We start from the raw sequence: 19,518 nt of genomic DNA on the forward strand, positions 1-19,518 counted from the left end.
CCTGAGCTATATCGCCCCAATAACAAAATAAAAATATGAGAATATTTTCAAAATGACTTTTTACACAGCCCAGCTCAGCCCAGTCAGGCCAGGCTCCTCTCCTGCTCCCTTCCAGAAAGAGCACTGCTGACAAACTGAAGCCACGCCCAACAGGCCCGATGCCCCACCCTGGCCCCATACTCCACACCTGCGTCTCAGGCAGCTGTGTGCGGCTGGGGGTTGGGGCTCTGGGCCCTCCTTGGAGGAGGTTGTGAGGTCACGTCCCAGCTGAGCTTGGGCTTTTATTGAGCACATTTGCAACAGCTGTCCAGACACATTCTGGAATGTGCATAGTGGACGTGGGGACTGGCATTTCATAGCAGCCACAAGCATGTGCATGAATGAATGAACAATACAAATATAAAAAATAAAAATGTCAACAGCAGCACTTGAGTGTGACCAATTGCTCTTGGGTTCCAATTTTTCAAATTAAAACAGCAAAATGGTAATCATCATGTTAACATGTAGCTGTAAATGAGTTGATGTTTTGTTCATGTTTGCCAAACGTAAAAAGAATGCCTTACATTTGCTTTCTTAGGTTTCATGCCATCTGCTGGAAATGCTCAACAAGCATCCAAAAACTGATTTCAAAAATGGCACTTGATCGTCTTTTCAGTGGAAATTAGCCAGTATGTTCAATGAAAAATTTTAAAGCTCGAGTTCTCTACTTGAACTTGCTAATTACGGAAATGATCAATGACAGTTAATACCAAGAGGGTGGCTCATAACAAATTATGAAATTGCTATAATCACTGAATCAACTAAATGAAGCACCACTTTTCTCTAACATAAACCCTAAATGTTGCATGACTGCTTTGAAGAATCTTAAAATGAATGGAGACATTGAGAAATAGAATTCAAAACAGCAGATAAGGCCAGCCTGTCTTGCTTGGATGGGAATCTTTCCCCCGAAATGGTTCACAACTCCACACAACTCTAAGTCAGTTTTCTATTTGTAAAGCTTAATTTAATTTGTTTGTTGTCATCTGTTTCCACTTTTTTCCCCACATCAGTTTTGTGTGCTCGACCATTGGCTGGCAGATTTAAACAGGACTGAGAAGTAACATAACAAAGGAAGTGAGCGACTTTTACCTCTTCCTGTTTCCTGTTTCAGAAGACTGAGTCACACAGGGAGACGAGAGGCAGCCTGGAGCCTTTCATGGTTTGGGCTAGGGCTCTTACTTCCAGTGAAGGCATATCTTAATGCTACAGCATACAATCACATTCTGGATGATTTTGTGCTTCCCCGACAGTTTGGGGAAGGCCCTTTCCTGTTTCGGAATGACAATGCCCCCAGGCACACAGCGAGATCCGTATAAAAATGGTTTTGTTGAGGACAGTGTGGAAGAACTTAACTGGCCTGTACAGACCCTGACCTCAACCCCACATACATATGCACGCCCACACACACACACACACAAACACAGCTCATTATCACAGGTACTTTCCTGAAGAATTCAAGGTGCTTGGTCAGAAAAACACAAGATTAGCATTTGTTCTTAAAAGTATCCTTGTTTAGAGTCATCAGCTTCAGTTATTTACTATGCCCTGGCTGGGTGGAATCTAAAATAAAAAGTGAATATTACCTGTAGTTCCTTTTGAATAAATAACACACGGGGGAAGAGGACATATTTCATTTATATGGAGTGTGGCAGTTTCATGCTGAGGATAAGGAACTGGGTTTGTAAATCTGCAGTACAGGTTCAAATCTTAGCTGGGCCACTGACAATCAATAAATCATTCAGGTCAGTTGCTTCAGTAAATAGCAAATGCAGCTGTATAAATGCAGAGCATATAAAAACTAAGGGGATGAAGCTTGGGATCTGTTAAGTAAATAAGTAATGTCATGAGTTTCAAATTCTTTAAATTGTGAACAGTCTTACTGAATATCATCATCTAATGGTACATTGAAAATGTATGTTTTTGAACACACGAAACACCTCCTTAGTTAGAGTTTTGGGTGGGGATGGGATATTGTACATCTAGCTACTGGAGCGATAAGTACGGGGGAGAAACCGGGGTGTTGAGCTGGACAGACCCGCCCCTGTCGTTCATTGAGGCCCTGCTGGCCCCGATGCTGACGCTCCCGTCTGGGTGTGATATACTGCCACTCACCACTCCCCTGACCATGCTCCAGCTGGGCCAAGGGTGTCCAATGCTGACCCCCTCTGATTTAGGATCGGTTCGTTATGCAACCGTCCTGCGGGGTGCGGGGGTGTGGGGGGACGGGACAACAGCCCCTGCCAAGATACGTGCGAACTGGAGGCCTGGTTGGATTCTCAGGGCGGCGGGCCAAGTTCAATAGTCCTGTCCGGTGGGTTTGCCCGAGTGAGCGCTGGCTTGGGTGGGGGTGGCTGGGTGGTCAGGCATGTCCACAGCCAACACGACCGTCCTAGGACAGGCGCAGACGGGTCCTCAGATCGGGCCGCACCTTCGGCACTTTGCGTCACCGCTGTGTGTGGTTTCCCTTCCCACAAAAAACTTTTTGCCTGTGGAAATTTCAGTGGCCTCACCCAGAAGCGGAGGAGTGCCTTTCACGATAAAAATGGGAGGTAGAGTCCTCAGATCTCTGAGTTGTTCACAGATGGCCTCCATAGGGCTTCGGCTCCAACTGGGTGTGCTGTACTTCTGTCAGGTTACATAACGGTGTTTAGCACCACTGTTATCCAGCACAGTTTACACAGATCACATTTTAACATACAAATAGACCATTAACACAGCTAGACATTTTACTGAAGCAACTGAAGTTAAGTACCTTGCTCAAGTTACAATGGCAGCGCCACAGCTGGGATTCAAACCTGCAACCTACAGCCTCATTCTCAAACTACTGGTCGATTGGTCCATCACGTGTTAGCAGCGCCCTGGAGGTTCCTGCTACATTGGGGCGACATATCTCAGGAGGTAAGACTGATTGTCTGGCAGTCGGAAGGTTGCCGGTTCAAACCCCGCCCTGGGCATGTCAAAGTGTCCTTGAGCAAGACACCTAACCCCTAACTGCTCTGGCGAATGAGAGGCATCAATTGTAAAGCGCTTTGGATAAAAGCGCTATATAAATGCAGTCCATTTACCATTTACCATTTGGGGAATGCATAATACTGCTGAAGTAATCTCCCTATAATGTGGTCAAATATAAAAGATCTGGAAAATAATGCTACAAGAAAACTGCCAAACTCATTCAGTCAACTGAACTTGCCTGCAAAGAAGCACACTGTGAATGATAAAAAATAGTTTATTATTTTATTCTGAAAACACAAAAAAACTTTCAGTATTTTTAAGGAAGAATTTAAGCTCAATCTATACATATTGATGTGCAGGTTATAAAATCTACAGGAAGGTCAGAATGGGAAGATTAATGAACCAGGACCTGAAGACAGTGTGTGCTAAAACAGAGAACATTCCCCCGTTGGTTATCTTGCGATGGGAAAGAATGTGTTCTCTCAGATTAATGACATGTTTATCCAAAAGGAAGTCGCCACCCTTCTGGAGCACCGCCCTGCCTCTACCGTCCAAGTCGCTGTTCTCAGAGCAAGAAGCCGCACGCTCCGGCCCCCCCGCCCCCCCCACGACTCACCATGGCTTCCTGATTGCGCATGGTCAGGCGAGGCGCTTTCTCATTCCCTCTCTCCCGCTTAACCCTCCACGTGGGGCTGACAGTGCTGTCCTCCTCAGCCTTTATGCAACTCTTCACTACAGCGAAGTGAATGGCAAAAAAAAAATACTTCTCTTTGCATATTTTACAAAAGGTTAAGATCATGTATCACACACACTGTGGCTATATCTGACCATAACATAACTTTTTTTGTGTAATTTCTGATGCAGTGTAATCCATATGAGCTCATTTCAAAGCTCTTGTTCTTGCATAACATTTTTTTTGTTGCATAAAATATGAAGATAAGAAGGCCACTCCTTTCAGTGTTTGTGAAAACCAGAAACAGGGTCCCACAATTGTTCCATCTCTCTCTCTCTCTCTGTATATTGAGATTTCTCTCTTCAGCTGCTAACCTTTTCTATTTGGCACTATACTATTTCTCTTCACTTCTGTAGCGATAATGTTCAACCATTGCAATGACAGTCCTGTTTTTCCATTGCGTTCAACCATTGCAATGACAGCCAGACAAAATGACAGTAATAAAAAAAAGAACTTTAAATCTGGAGCATTTAAAGGAAGAGGTCCACATTTACACATTTTGAGAAAGTGAGAATTATTGCAGTTAGCGGTGAAAAATGTGAGTGGATAGTGACAGGACTTGTGTCACATGCAGTACTCAATGACAACATCCTTTCATGTGGTCATAGGGGCAGCTATTATTAGCACGTACACTCAGCTCCACCATTTTGACCAGGAAGCGATGATCCTGGAGCTAAGGGTTTCTTTCTCATGATCCAAAAATGTGGGTGAGACCGGTTAACACCCTAAACCCAAAACCATGAGTGCACTGCTGACTGCATTTCCTGACAATCTGGAGCACAGTTAAAGGGACTCAGCCGTGTAAAATATATGAGGTCAGAAGCTGGGTTTTTTCTCTTTTTTGCCCACTTTGTTTCAATTAACCACATAAAACAGAAGGGCATAGTTCAGGCCTCTATACAGGTATTACTGGAGATGAGTACCAACTACAATTATTTTATTGCAGTGTTGTGAGCATTTGTGTACCAGAAGTGTACAATCCAAAAAAAGGTTGTGCTTTTTAAACCTCTCCCATCCTACAAATAAAGATAAATAAAATCACCTTGCCAAAGTAAAAAGTCAATCTTTTTTTCAACCTGTCGCAAACCACCATTCAGTTAGCAGCAAGAGGGGAAGTCGATTAAACTTTGGCTGCAGTACCCAATACCACCTCCCACCCCCCATATTGACCGATCAACCTCATAATAGTGCTCTCCAATTGGTCCCTGAACAATAGTATCAAACCATAAACACATCTGCACAGCAGCTCTGTTTCCTACATTACTGCTGGCAGGTAACCAGACCTCCAGGAGCCCCAGGGCTGGGCCACTGCACCACCTGGCTTGGTTCCCACTGTGAGGTCAGTGCAGAGCGGTGTAATTGGAAAAACCTGGAGCGGGGGCACACAACCTTGCTCCCTTTCAGATACGAGATCAGATCCCCACCAGAAAAGCACGTAATTTGATGGGAGGAGGTGCTTGAGGAGTGACAGGTCCTCTCTAATTTTGTAACTACCCCCAATCCTAAATCCCCTTCCCCGTACCCCGTGACCCATTACCTGACACTGTTTTCACTTTAGGCTGTCTGAGGGTGCGGTCAAATCCCGTTTGGAAGTCTTTGCTCTGACTCCAGGCAGGAAGTGGATAATCAGTGCGAACAGGAAGCAGTGGGATCGACTTCCTGTTGCCTGCTGTAGAACACACAGAGCCGGGTCTGAAACAATCTCTCTCCCGCCCCGCCCCCCCCCCCCCCCACCCCCCACCCCCCACCCCCCAAGCACTAGGGTCCTCTGAGCAAATACAGTGACCATGTCAATTCACATGACACCCAAAGGTCAGAAGTTGCATCCTCAACAAATCCCTGTTTCTGGGCTTCTGTTAGGTTTTCATTTTTCAAAAAAGGATGAAAACAAAACTAATAAATAAAGTAAATTGCCATAGATTGAAGGCATTTAATAATTTCTGTTTGACGTGTTTTTGATGTTCTGATAAAATACACCCGTGTTTCAGGGAAAGATCATTGTGGGACCCCTCCCAAGTCTCATTTTTTGAACCACACAGCAGCCTTTATGTTTGTATTATGTTGAGTGAGTATAACTGGGCTCTGCACAAAACATTAACCCCTTTTAAACATATCACACAATGGGAAAATCCTTATCCTTATTTGACCAGTTTGAAGAGTGATCATCCGAGGAAGGTTTGCAATCAACTGTTGGTTTGGAGTTGGTTTCGTCAGTGACAGCGCTGATGAAAGTGGCTGTACGGGGACACAGCTAGCCCCAGTTGGTCAGTGTTGCTATGGAGACACCTGCTGGACACGACCACCACTGAAGAACTCTATTCAAGCGTGACATGGTCAATGGTCAGTTCAAACTGCCCTAGCATGGGTACTTTTGCAAGGTGACTTGTGCAGACAAGGTCTTTGTCACACAGATTGGTTTATCCATTTCATAAGCACACAAACATATACCAGGACATCTGTAAATTATGTACTGCTACTTCTTGGGTTTGAGACTGAAATCCACTTGTGGGCCATACTAGCCACTGCTATGCACTGAATAGACACGGTACTTCTGATATTAATTCATTACATATGTTTCTCCTACACTGAAAGTCATTTGGGATAAAAGCATCTGCTAAAACAATGTAATGAACAGCAATATTTAGCTTCACTCTAAATATATTCCATCTTAATCTGCTTTTTTTAAATATTTATTTTAATGCTTCTGTTCTTTCACTGATGTTCTTTGGATCTTGGGTTCTAAGGTTTTTCAGAACAGAAACAAAACAAAAGAAGTCACCCCTAGTCATTGTTTGTTTGATTTTAACATAATTCCACTCACTCAAATTTCAGCAGGATTTTACAGGGCGGATGTCTAATTAGGTTACAGCCTCAGACCTCAAAGACTCCATTTTTGGCACCACTTTTAGTTTGGGAAAACATCACAAAGCTACACCCTATTATGAAACGTTCCCACCAAGGGTGCATTAAGCAAGTAGAACAGCCAAAATCCCCTCTGAGGCTATAAAATCAAATAAAAGGTATAACATCCTAAGAGTGCCAAATTTTTCACTGATTCAATAGTCTCAGTCACACTTGCTGAAGCTATGTGACAGGAATAACAAATAAAACTGGTTAAATCTCACAGAAACTAAGGGTGTCATTTTTGGGGACAGCATTTAAAAGTAATTTTAAAAAGTACACAAAGACGAGTCAGCAAGCATACTGTAAATCACATGTATTTGAGGGACAAATCATTACACAATTGCAAGTAAGACACGATCAAAAACCAACGACAGCCAATAAAATTAGATTTTGACAAAATGTATGCGTAATATTGCATGAAAGTTAATTGTCCTCTACCAAAATGCATCATCTACAATAAAAGGCTTACATTACATATAAAAATATACCCAGTGTACTAAAAATGACATAAAGGAGGACATGCAAATCAAATTTGAATTTGTTTTTCATCAATAGCCTCCAACCATTGTTTTTCTGTTTTTTTTTTTTTTTTGCAGAACTTGGTAATTTAAGATGTAATATTCAGACATACTAAGAGTAATAACATTAGTTAATTGTCCTGTCATTTCTGTTATGAACTACATGTCCCAATTTCCTCTCCAGATTATTCAGGTTCCCATAGAAAAATATTAACATTTCATTGATTACCGACTCAATGTAAAAATATTGAATAATAAAACAGAATGACTGCAATAATGTACTCAACTGGAGAGGTCACAGGTTTAGATTTGGAGAACTCCAAGCAATCCCAAAATATTGCATTGTTTTATTAAAATGCAGCACCGATCAAACAACTGAAGTATTGCATTTTTTCAGTTATTTGTATTTACTTTTCAGTTTTGCTAAATTAATCAAACAGGCAAATCACTGCTCAGTTATTTCCGCTAGACTCCAGTTACTCACACGGTACAGCACATTATTGCCAACTGAAAACAAGGTCAAATAAATGGCAGAACTACATGTTTTGTATTTACAGCAACAGAAGTTATACATACGATTCCAAATACAAAAATGTATTTACAGCATACACAGGCTTCCGCATAAAATGCACAAAAAAGAAAAGGAATGTGTGTAAAGAGAAATGGTGGAGCTGCTGAGGCAAGTTCTCTCTTGATTGTCTGAAGAGATTTAAGAACAAAAAAACTAGTCAAAGACTGGCTTGCACTAGCTATGGGATACAAACATTGCGAGGGGTAAGACTGGTATTTGGAAAATGATGATCATAGAATAGCTGAATTCTGTAGAAACCTTACAAATTTGGGGAAGACGTCTGTACAAATATCTCAAAGCAAAACACCAACAGGTGGTAAAACTGCCTCTCAACTTCTGACCAGGGATAGCTTAAGAGTAACAATGATCAAAACATTTCATCTCTGAATCCGTTTTTACTTGACTGAGATTGAGGTTTATTTAATTTTGCTATATTTGCAATAAATACTCTTCTATATGTACAAATACAATAAAAATGTAACAATACCTAACCATTTTAAAAAGCATATACACTTATTAAATCACACCTTGAGTTTTGCATTGAGTATAACGAGTAACCTCAACTCTCCACCCATTTCTGTACCCAGAATACATTGCGCGCATCAGAAGTCTAAAGCATGGATTACAGTTGTTAAGAATATGACAAACATATGCAGATATGGACATAAAATATGTAAAACAACCTATTTGAATCCAAGAAAAAAAATCTTTCTTTTGTGGCATTTTATTCTATTATGCTTGACCAACCATTCTGCAAGAAACAAAGAATTTAACCCTATCACTATTTTTCACCTTTTTTTAACATAATACCTTTAGGTCATTGGGGGGAAATAAAAATATATAATATTGATTTTTTCCAACACCACAAACTGCTGCAGTCCAGTGAAAATCTTAATCCTAAAAGACATGGTGATGGTGTAAAAAGTGCTTTAAATATAAACAGTCATTCCAAAATCCAAAACACATGAAGAGATTAATCTTCCATTAAGACAAAAATTCTGGTGAATGAAATGGAAAAGGGCTTAAGCCCAATGCTGGCAGCCAGTCTATCTGGAAAGTGCGTATTATGTGTCTCCTCGCCCCAGATTTAAAAGCTCCAACAAGAGCATCAAAGGGAGTTTACAGGTACGTAAAGGCACTGATTAAGCAACAACTACATTATTAAATTAAAAAATAAACTATTTTCTTCAGAAGATAAAACAATATCATTGTGCAATGCAAGCGATTTAAGACTGAAATGCACTTGACAGGATATGAAAATTAATATATTTCAGCAAGCAAAGCGTAAAACAAAGGAAAAACTTGACATGATATTTCATAAAACTCGATTACAATCTTGTTCTTCAGCCCAACTTCCTTTGACATATCAGTGCCAATCGTTCAAAAGAGTATAAAATATTAGTCAGGTCGCTATCACATTTCCAAAAGTCAATTAAATGAAAGTTTGGCATCATTTTAAAAAGGCATCAAATGTCCACAAATCAGCCCAGTGTATTAGGACAATGTCCAGAAACAAATTTCTGATTACAATGGTTCAAAGTGCAAATATAGCTACTCTTAGTTTGAGTAGCAATTTATTTCATTATCACTTCTTGATACAAATCAGTTTTTTTTAAAACTCAGTACTGTACCAATAAACACAAAATTTTAGCGCATAAAATTGTGTGCATCACCGAATTGTGATTAGGAAAAGGAATCAATAACATCAAACGGAACCTTTCTTTACCAAATCAAACAATTTATCATTATCTGTGCTGGGGGAAATGATAAAAAATTATTTTTCAAACATTTGCGCTTGTGTAAAACAACTTAATTTTAGCAGCTTCAGAATTCAGAGTGCAAGCCAACTTGCTAGATTATCCAAATGAGAGTACAACAACTTCCTCTCACAGTTACTGTGGTTTGCCTCCCACCCATCTTCTGAACATACAAGTAAATGGCAATGGGAAAGTCCGGTCTCAAGAACGCTTCAACGCATCATGTCATGTCTTTCCAGTGGCTACTTTCATCATGTCATGTCTATTTTTAATTTTGGCCACAATGTGTGACTTGGAAAAATAAAACTTGTCTTTTCCAAGGACAGCAAAGTCTTCTTAATATGAGCCAGTGACCAACAGCACACCATGTCCTCTCATTATGGGGTTTGTGAACCACTTTCAGCAGATACACATAGAGGCTCCATTTTGTAATGGAAGGAGACCAGTGATCAGTGGAAATGGCTCGTTTGTACCAGCTTATAGCGAGGCCCAAACTGCTGTGCATTAGCAGTGCTGTTTAAACCTGACATCACCCACCTGCAGTCCTGTGTTTACGCAATAGCGAGGGCTGGCAGTGAAATGTTGATGAGAGCTAAATAACAAAACCGTGTTCTCCATGGCAACCAATAACGCAATGCAAAGGTCCCTTTCATCAGATTATGAAAAGAGGACGGTAGAAGGATGAAGACAGGCTCTAAAAAAGCACATATAAACACCAGCCAGAGGTAAATGACAACTTTAGCCTTCTCCCTGACCGGAAAGAAAAGACCCTGCACCATTACCGTTAGCTTGATGCAGTGGCGGTTTGCAAATGCAAAACATTTACATACTCCTACAAAGCCAGTGGGTCAGAATATCAATGTGGTCTAGCTATGAACTCTCTGCCATTCAATAAACAACCGCATCTCATAATGATTGTCAAATAAATGTTCAAAGGACAGGGTGTGGGCGTATTGGCCAGCTATGAGGTAAGACTGATACCTGCTTCTTTTTCACACATCATCAAAAAACGTTTTGTTTTAAATCACATTCTACAACGACAAAGATAAATATATTCTAAAAATCTAAGAAGGTACTGAACTACAAATGACAATAAATTTGTATTCCTTGTTTTCAATTTGTTGCTTACCATAACATGAAAGATATATTTTATATATATATGTGTGAATATTTAAACTGTAAATGTGATCAAAAGAAAAAGAAAAGACAGGAAAACAGAAGAGATGATATCTCAAACTATAATGTATTGAACAGTGAACCACCCCTACAGTGCAACCTAGGCTGGGAGACCACAAACAAAAGGAATATAAAGTGCTTTTTTTGACAGGACCTTGAATACGGATGGTTGCGCCCCTTCATCCAAAAGTCTGACTGCTTGTGGCATCTGGTGATGAGGTCAGTTGAGTTCTGGACTCAGTCACGCTGACCAAGGAGAATTCTGGGAAGTCGGAGGCTCCACCCCCCTGGCCCCGCAGACTCAGCTGCCCGTTGACGATGCTGAACTGGGAGGCGATCCCGGACCTGGAGGTCTGGAGCGGGGACCGGAAGTTCTGCTCGAAGCCGCCCATCTGGAAGGACGGGTGGACGGCCGCCGCCACCACCGCGGCGTCGGCCTTCTTGGCCGCTGTGACCTGCTCCAGGAAGTCCTCGGTGGGCGAGACGGAGGCGGGGTTCGCCTCGTCCCCCGAGAAGGAGAAGGGGTGCTGGCCGTCCCCGACGAGGAGGCCGAAGTGCGACTTGTCCAGGGGGGACCTGAGCGGGGAGCCCAGCCCCGCCCGCAGGCGCCCGGCGGGGGCGTACTGCTTCTCCGCGGCGGGAAACAGGGCCTGGGTCTCGGTCACGAAGGCCAGGCTCTGGTTGTTCAGGAAGGCGTCGTTCTGGCTGGTCCTCTCCAGCGCCTGCTGGAGGAACTTGGAGTACTCCTGCAGCATGCTGGCCTTCTCAGCAGGGGGCGCCTGCAGCCCGGGGCCCAGGGCCTCCGAGGGCCCCGACTCGGGCACGTCGGAGGAGTTGATGGACACGCTGGAGGTGACCTCGGTGTCGGCCACGCTGAAGGAGATGTCGGGCTGGCCGTTGGCCTTGTTGGAGTAGTGGTCCAGCAGGGTCTGGAGGACCTCGTCGGGCAGAACGCTGTGGCGCTCGTGGCCGGGCTTGATCTCCACGCTCAGCGTCTGGTGCCCGTCCAAGATGGCGGCGGGAACGGTGTCGTCCTCGTCCATGACGCTGGCCACGGCCGCCTGGGTGACGGCGGGCTGCGAGGACGCCGCCCCCACGCTCAGGGCGTAGTCCCGCCCCCCGCCGGGGGTCGCCTCGGCGACGGCGGAGGCGGCGGCTGCCTGCAGGTAGCGCTTCTTCTTCAGGAACTGCACGGCGTCGTCGTAGTTGGTGCTGCTGGCGGCGGGCTTGCTGGGCCCGCCCTGCAGGCCACCGTCCACGGGGTCCAGCTCCGCGTGCGCCGCCACGTCCAGCAGGCCCTGCTTGTCCACCAGCTCGAAGGCGAAGCGGCCGGCCTTGCCGTCCTCGAAGGCGGCCAGCGGGGAGAGGCTCCCCGGGGGCTCGGCCCGCTGCTTCTGGCTCCGCTTGCCCGTCACCTTCTTCAGGACCAGCTTCGGGGGGTGGGCCTCCTCGGGCGACCCCGCCCCGGACAGCCCCCCCGCCAGCGTGGGCTCTGGGAGCTCCACCGCGTACTCCGCCACCACGTACTCGTCCTTCACCTTGGAGACGGCGGGTGGGACGTGGGCGGGGCCCGCGACGAACAGCGGCAGGCACTCGTTTTTGCAGGGCCTGGCGTCCCCCCTCTCCTTCTCCAGGCGGGGCTTCTCGCCGGCTCGCTGGCGCTTCTTCTTTGGGGGCATGGCGGCGGGGGAGCACTCTTTGGGGGGGAAGGGGAAGCCCAGGCTGTCCTCGGCTCCCAGCAGCCCGTCTCTGGCTCCGGCCCGGCCGCCCCGGCCCCCCGGGTTCTCGTGACACATGCGCTTGTGCTTCAGGACCCGGTCCGTCCTGGAGAAGTACTGGGGAGGGGGGACAGAATGTGTGAACGAGTGCATGCACATACACTTTACAAAACAGCATGTATCTGCACAGCATTAACAACACACAATGTGTGTATACAGACCAGAGAATGACTATTCTTTTATATGCATTACATGCGTGTACACTATTTTAAACACAAGACTGAAATGCATCTGTCCCCACTGAATTACACTGCTGCACATTTTCAGCACCAGTGTAGATTGAAAATGTATATATTTATAGGGTCACTAATCCTCCCTACAGTACCCTCAATTTCTCTATGCACTCTGAAGTGTGCGTGACGGTAGAACATGTTCAGGAAACACGCCATGTTACGCACAGTTTGGGATGGAACTAGTTTAGGGATTCTGATGAATGAGGCACAGGAAAATGCATGCACTGCTGTACAGTTTCTGCACTCATGCACAGGAATGTCCTTTTCCCTCTTTTCTACTGACCGGGTTGAAACGGTCACAGTGATTTTCAACTCAAACTCTGCCTTGGGGTCAGCTCCGCCAGCAAGACCTTGAGCAGAAACCTGGTGGGTACCTGGTGGCAGTAATCGCACTGATAGGGCTTCTCCCCGCTGTGGGTCCGCTTGTGTCTCTGCATGTGGTACTTCTGGATGAACCTCATCCCGCACTCGTCACAGCGGAAGGGTTTCTCACCTGAACCAGCAGGAAAAGAACAACAGCGACACTTCACCAAGAGACCAGGCCCACCGCTGAGGAACCAAGCATCACCTGACAGGCTCTTCGTTGACAAGAAGTAATAACGGATGCTCTGCTTCTGCAGCGTTTCCCTAAAACAGTATTTTTTTCATGAATTGGCTCCAGGAAGCCGTACCAGATCAAACGTCTCTATCATAAAGCTTTCAAAGGCCACTTGGAAAAAAAAATGCCTGATGACTCAAAACGAAACACTTTAACCAGGTTTCCATTTCTTGCAATATCACGTGCCTAAACATGTTTTCTCCCATTGTTTTCACATAGTGGACCTAGTTCCACTGCACAAGGCCAATACACCATCACTGCCATCACTGAGAAACAGGAACAGGGTTTGGCAATATTTAGATTTCCCTACAGAAATAACTTCAGACCCACTATGCAAACATCAGCATGAAATTCAAATCAATCTTCAAACAATAAAGGCCCAATTATTTATTAAATTATTTTATGCTTCTCCTTCTTATGACCTGCTTATGCTTCTCCTTCAGACCTGCAGATATCAATTATCATCAATGGACAATATCTACTTCAACCAAAACCATCTGACTTAATAGAATATGTCATTACAAAATACATACATAATTTAATAAATTAATAAAACTATCAACACTTACAAAAACATTTTGTCTCTCTCTTTGGTTGGTACTGCTCCGAGATAACACAAATATGTTTTATCAAAGATTAAACCGATTTTACTTTAAACAAACTTTAAAATTAGCAATAATTTTGACCCCTACATTTTTTTTAAAAAGTGCATCACTCAAATTTTTAAAACAATTGTATTAGAAAACAAGTATATGGTTTTCTCATACTTTTCAGCATAAGATATCTTGTCTGTGTTGTTTATTTTACGCCTTTTTTATTCATTTTCATCAAGGATGCTAATTCTGGGCCTGACTGTAAAAAACAATTAGGTTGGTATATAGCAATATGTTAGCTTTCAAGTGCAGTATTTACATTTCAAAGTAGAGCAGGAAATTTACATAATACTTATTTACATTTGCTCACAGGAGTTTGACCAGAAGAATCCACTAAATCTTCCTTACTAAACTTTCTTGCTATAATAGACCATCATTCTTATGCTGGCAGTGTTCTCTGAAAATCCTGAGTGGCTAAATATCAACTGCAATGTTAAATTGCCCTCCAATGACATGACCGTAGAGACACACTTGGCAAGCAGCTACATAAATAGCTATTCAAGCTGTAGCTAGTTAGGAAATTAGCCAAAACCCATAGAGTTTGTTGTATTTAGATAAAGTTTATTGCTTTAAATGACAGAGAGCGGCCTCAACAGAATGACAGATGTATATACCGTCATTCTCAGGATGGCTACCTAGCTGCTATCTAGTTGGTTTGTTGCCCTTTAGATGTTTCAAAAACAGCAGGCATTCGCTAGTATTCCAGTGACATAACGACCTAGGCTTCTCCAACTATGTGTATCAAGTAGGGACAGTTACGAGTAATGGATTGATAGATGACTCAATGGATACGCGACTACGTGATCTTTTTTACATTCTAATAAAGGCTATGTATGTACAACTGTGTGTTGGTAGCACACATCCCAGGCAATCAGAATTGAGTATTCAGTCAAGCCGTTGTAGGAATCCCCGTTCTAGGAATCGATTTGGAATCGAGCACATTATGCGATCACTCAATTTGTGAAATAACTTAAAATCACCATCCCTTGTAGTTATGTTAAAGTTATGCTAAAAAAAATCTATTTGCTTACTTAGAACTCAACTCTCAGCGATATGTTTCAAAGAAACTAAACGGGCTATGTTCCAAACAATTTCTGCACATGCATTTTCCTAAATTCTTTCATTTGGGACTGTGCTTGTTCAGTTCGGTCTTACCTGTGTGGATCTTCTCATGCCGCTGGAGGAGATACTTCTGAATGAAGCGCATATCACACTGATTACACTGAAAGGGCTTCTCACCTGAATGAGAGAAGGAAGGGAGACTGAATGTGCACATGCACATTAAAAACAGTTCAAAAGTGCTTTAAGCAGCGTGAAACAGAATGAGAAGAAACAGAGATACAGCCGGGACATCACAAAGAAACCATTACAGCGCCTTGTCCTTATTCCTCAGTTCATGTACAGGATTAATATGAGGATATGAGAATAATTAAAACAAACCCCCTCTCCCCTCCAGGACCGTATGGAACTAAATCACAAGGAAATAACACAGAAGATTTGCACTCGCTCACACTTTACTGGTAGGAATACTAACAACATCAGTAAATAACCTGCGATTACATGCAGCGTCCTTAGGGTCTCTTTCACAAGTACTGACCAAAAAAGGAAAAAAAAGCAGCTATTATTCATTGTTTGCTCATCAAGAGGAGAGTGAAAAATGAGGGGGAGGGGCAGCTGCGCAGGCCGAAGGCGCGCGGAAAGGCGGCGGCCAGCGAAAGGAGGCTCACCAGTGTGGATGAAGACGTGCCTCTGCAGGTGGTAGTTGGTTCGGAAGGCGGCGCTGCAGTGCTCGCACACGTGAGACTTGGAGGTCTGGAGGCCCAGGGACCCGTCTTCGTTAATGGTGAGGATCTGGAGAAGCAAGCCACGTAAATCACGCAAGGGCCACCTCTCCCAACCTCTCAGGGGCCTGTACCTAACACTCTACACCCTCCAGACAAAACAACAAAACACTGCATGTGCGGTTTTATCTTGCATTCCTAAACATTAATATTTGACAGGAATATACATATGAAAGGGAATTAAAAAAACAAACCACATTATGGGTTAATAGGAGACTCCTCCCAGTGAGCTCCAAGCATCTGTACAGGCAGTAACATTAACTTTATATTGAAAAATTCCCGTAATATCAAAATGAAGCGGAGCCCTATTCTTATATGAGCGCCAAACAGGGTTCCCTGCAATCTGGCCAGGCCAGACGCGGGACCTCCGAGCCCACCGCAGGGACAGCGTTCTCTCCTGGGCCTGCGGGCAGGAGGCATACCCCTGGCGCGTAGCGTAGCGTGTAGCGTACCTTCGCGGGAGAGCGCTGCTTCCTTTTCTTTTTCTTGAGGCAGTCTGAGAGCTCCCTCGGCCTCCTCTCCTTCTCCCTCTTCAGCCCCGCCGCTGCGTCCGGCAGCCGCAGCTCCTGTTTGACGCTCACCTGTGGAAGACCAGGCACCGCTGCTGAGCTCAGCTCCCACACTTTCAGCAGGAAACTGGGGGAAGCGCCACGCGACGAGCTGGCCTCGCCTCTAAACGTTAGCGGTCAATAAATCCAAACCGAGATGCATAAAGCTGGATGAAAAGAAATGTACTATCAATATGTAGCTCTATACTCCATTATACCGCTGGCAATCCCTCATGTGCAGATGTCCTCCCGTATGAAACCACTGTATTGCTTTATAGACCCAATGCCGACATTCTGACAGCGACCTACCCAGTGCTCAAACCGTCAGTCTAGTCTGAAAAGCAGTGCTACCACGGTTGAAATGTACAAGATGGGACATTGTGACGTTATATGACCATACATTGCTATTTAAAAACAAACTAAAAATCTAACTAACACAAATTGCAAGGTAACTAGTTTGCTACAACAGTGAAAATCCCTAAATCCATGACTTGAGACCGATAGCCTACTCACAGTCATCAGCACAATGTAAAATTAGTTTCTTGCGACGCTGAATTTCACATACCCATTTGTTTTTGCGTTTTTCTGTCGAGAGCAAAACTTCTTTGATTGGTCAATAAGTCAGTGACTGACCGCATACTGTAGCTTCAACAATAACGCATTTTGTGCAATCTCTCTCCCCCATTACTAGCAATCTCTCTCCCACATTACTAGCTGCCACCCAGGACTCACAGGTAGGTTGAGGGGGTAAGGCATCCTGTGGGGGAGGTCCCTCCGAAGCTCTGCGTCAGGCTCCTCCTCCCCATCGTTCCTCACAGTCTCCTCCTGGACCATCAGCTCGCCCTGCGGGACGAGGTGGTGCGGGGCCAGGACACTTTCCTCGTCATCCTCATCTTCATCATCCTCGTCCTCCACCAGCAGGGCGTGATGGGCCAGCACCCGCTCGCCCAAAGACAACTCTACTAAACCCCCTCCCCCTCGCCTCCCCTCTTCGCCAGCGGGGCCCAGGACCCTGGAGGAGGGGTGCAGCCCCACCACCCCGCTGCACTTCAGCAACATGCCCTCCAGCTTCTCCTCCATGCTCATCCTTCTCCACTGGCACAGAGGCAGCCAAGGACCTGCTGAGAGAGGGGCGGAGCCTGAGGGGGTGTGGTATGCAAACGAACACCCCACCAAACAGAATGTACCAGCCAGGTGGAGGCCTGCGTGCAGTCGTGCGCACAGGTCTATGGCCTTCCATTAGCCGGCCTTAGTTAGGTCAAGGCACGAAGTTACATAAAACTTATTTGCCCGTTTTAACAACAGTTCGAATTTCTATTTAACTCATATCCAGGTACTAACGTATTTCCATATAGCAAGCATAGGTACACGTCACATTACATTATCGTGATAGCTAGTAACATATGTAGCTGTAATGCTTAGAATATCATCATCGCATTCACGTAATTTAAAAAATGGGAAATGTAAATCGTGGAAATAATAGAAAAAATGATTTTGGTGAGAATCTGTTGGTTAGCTGACAACACAATTTTGACACCTAGCTAAATAAATACACACACTTTACTAACAGGTTGATCGATTGTTATTCAAAATTTTTGGGCGTTAACGACCACTAACGTCAAAATCAGCTCACACAAAGCATCTTGAAGAAATATCGCATGCAACAGCTAGCTAACTTGTAGTCAGCTGGAGAAAAACAGACAATAAATGTTTCCATTTGCCACCTTTACCAAAGAAGTACGCTGTATTCAGGTGGCTACCAGACTGAACAGCACTCACAATAGCTAAATCTAAATGATCAAAATAGTTTGTTCGTGAATAAGCTTGCTATTTACAGTGAGAGTGATTTGCTAACTTAGCTACGTTATCAAGCTAGCGAACGTTAATAAAGTTTCAGAACATAACCATCGGGATCGCAGGATTCGGTAACGTCAACCTTGCGCCAACATTACTCACTCGCCGCTATGTCCTTGTTTGTGTTGTGGCACATCAAGTACGATCACACGGCGACAAACTCCAGGACATTGTAGCTAACGTTAGACTATCTCCCCTGCAGTAGTCTGCTAGACAGTTAACACACGGAACAACCATACTCTGATTTGGAATCGAATCGTTAGGCCAACTGAAACCATCGAGGCCTGCTGCTGTCTGTATTTTCAGTTCCAATCGTTTTGATATTATAAGCGAATTGCTGTTAAAACACATGCATAAATCTAGCCAACTTGCGTGATGCTATCAAGCTACCTAGTTAGTTTACAATGTGTAACATTAGCTAACCAGCATCACAATTGAATCGCACTGAGAAATGACAAGTAATTGCCTTGTTACAGCAAGCTAGTACGTCTAACGTCAACAAATTAGTACCGGTGTAGCTAGCTAGCTAAATATAAGCCTAAGTAAAATCGATTGTTGTTACAATACCTTGTTTGCCGAGTGAACCGTTTCGCTACTTCTGAAAACACCCGTAGGTAGCGCAAGCTTGCTAATTTGCTAACTGGCTAAATACCAAGCGACCTTTGTTAGCTAGTAGCCAGTTAGCTATATCAGCTATGCAACTGTTGCATCTCTTCATGATAAATAACGCTAGTCAGCAAGGTCGCTATTTCGCAAGCTATTTCGGAGGCACAGTTTGCAGACGTTAACTAGTTCGGCTTTGCGAGCTTGCCAGCTACCTGCGAATTTCAGGAGGCCCAATCAGTCAAAACAAAAAAAAAAACGAGATTCTACGCACTAGGAAGTACTCAACTGCCACTTTCAAGCTTGAACTCGAAACGAAACGGAAAAGTTCCCCCACATGCGCAGACCTTTCGGACAGCGATCGTGTACCTGTTTTGGCGTATTAATGAAGCAGCGCCGTACTCATGATCTGCGAAAGTTTCTCAGCTGAGGCTCGGATGACAGCAACAGCATTCCATCTCCGAAGTGCCACCGTCTGTGGTGCATTATGGGACTCGAACTGCTCTCCGCTAAGATTTCGCTGCTGCAGCATCTATGGCATTACCCCACGGCCAGGTCCATTGGTTTTTTTTTAAATTTTAAAACCCTTTTATATGGTCCTACCATTTCCATGGAATCTCATGTAGTCCTCTGAAACCACGAAAAATAGTGTCTCAGACTACAAAACCCTGAAATGGCAACGTTAATCATGTTCCGGAAATAAACAAAGTTGTGCTGGTGATTATCCGTTTTCATGGTGCAATTTAGATGCAATTTT

The 19,518-nt window shown here is 44.3% G+C and overlaps 1 protein-coding gene across 5 annotated transcripts; it reads right to left on the reverse strand.

The window, feature by feature from the left end:
- Positions 1–6,927: 6,927 nt before the first annotated feature.
- Positions 6,928–19,372, reverse strand: LOC135240492 (zinc finger protein 148-like). 5 transcript variants are annotated; one of them, XM_064310004.1, is made up of 7 exons: positions 19,131–19,372; positions 17,037–17,422; positions 16,209–16,337; positions 15,643–15,766; positions 15,071–15,154; positions 13,039–13,157; positions 6,928–12,488 (listed from the first exon to the last, which is right to left on the reverse strand). In XM_064310004.1, exons 2-7 carry the CDS (start codon positions 17,388–17,390, stop codon positions 10,833–10,835), a joined length of 2,466 nt encoding a protein of 821 aa, XP_064166074.1. In that variant the 5' UTR covers positions 17,391–17,422; positions 19,131–19,372; the 3' UTR covers positions 6,928–10,832. The 5 variants fall into 5 exon arrangements, with proteins under 5 accessions (XP_064166074.1, XP_064166073.1, XP_064166077.1 ...); XM_064310003.1 differs by having other exon boundaries at positions 17,037–17,425; XM_064310007.1 differs by lacking the exon at positions 19,131–19,372 and adding an exon at positions 18,977–19,118 and having other exon boundaries at positions 17,037–17,425.
- Positions 19,373–19,518: the final 146 nt, after the last annotated feature.

This window comes from Anguilla rostrata, chromosome 15, assembly GCF_018555375.3.
Source record: "Anguilla rostrata isolate EN2019 chromosome 15, ASM1855537v3, whole genome shotgun sequence".
NCBI classification, from domain to species: domain Eukaryota; kingdom Metazoa; phylum Chordata; class Actinopteri; order Anguilliformes; family Anguillidae; genus Anguilla; species Anguilla rostrata.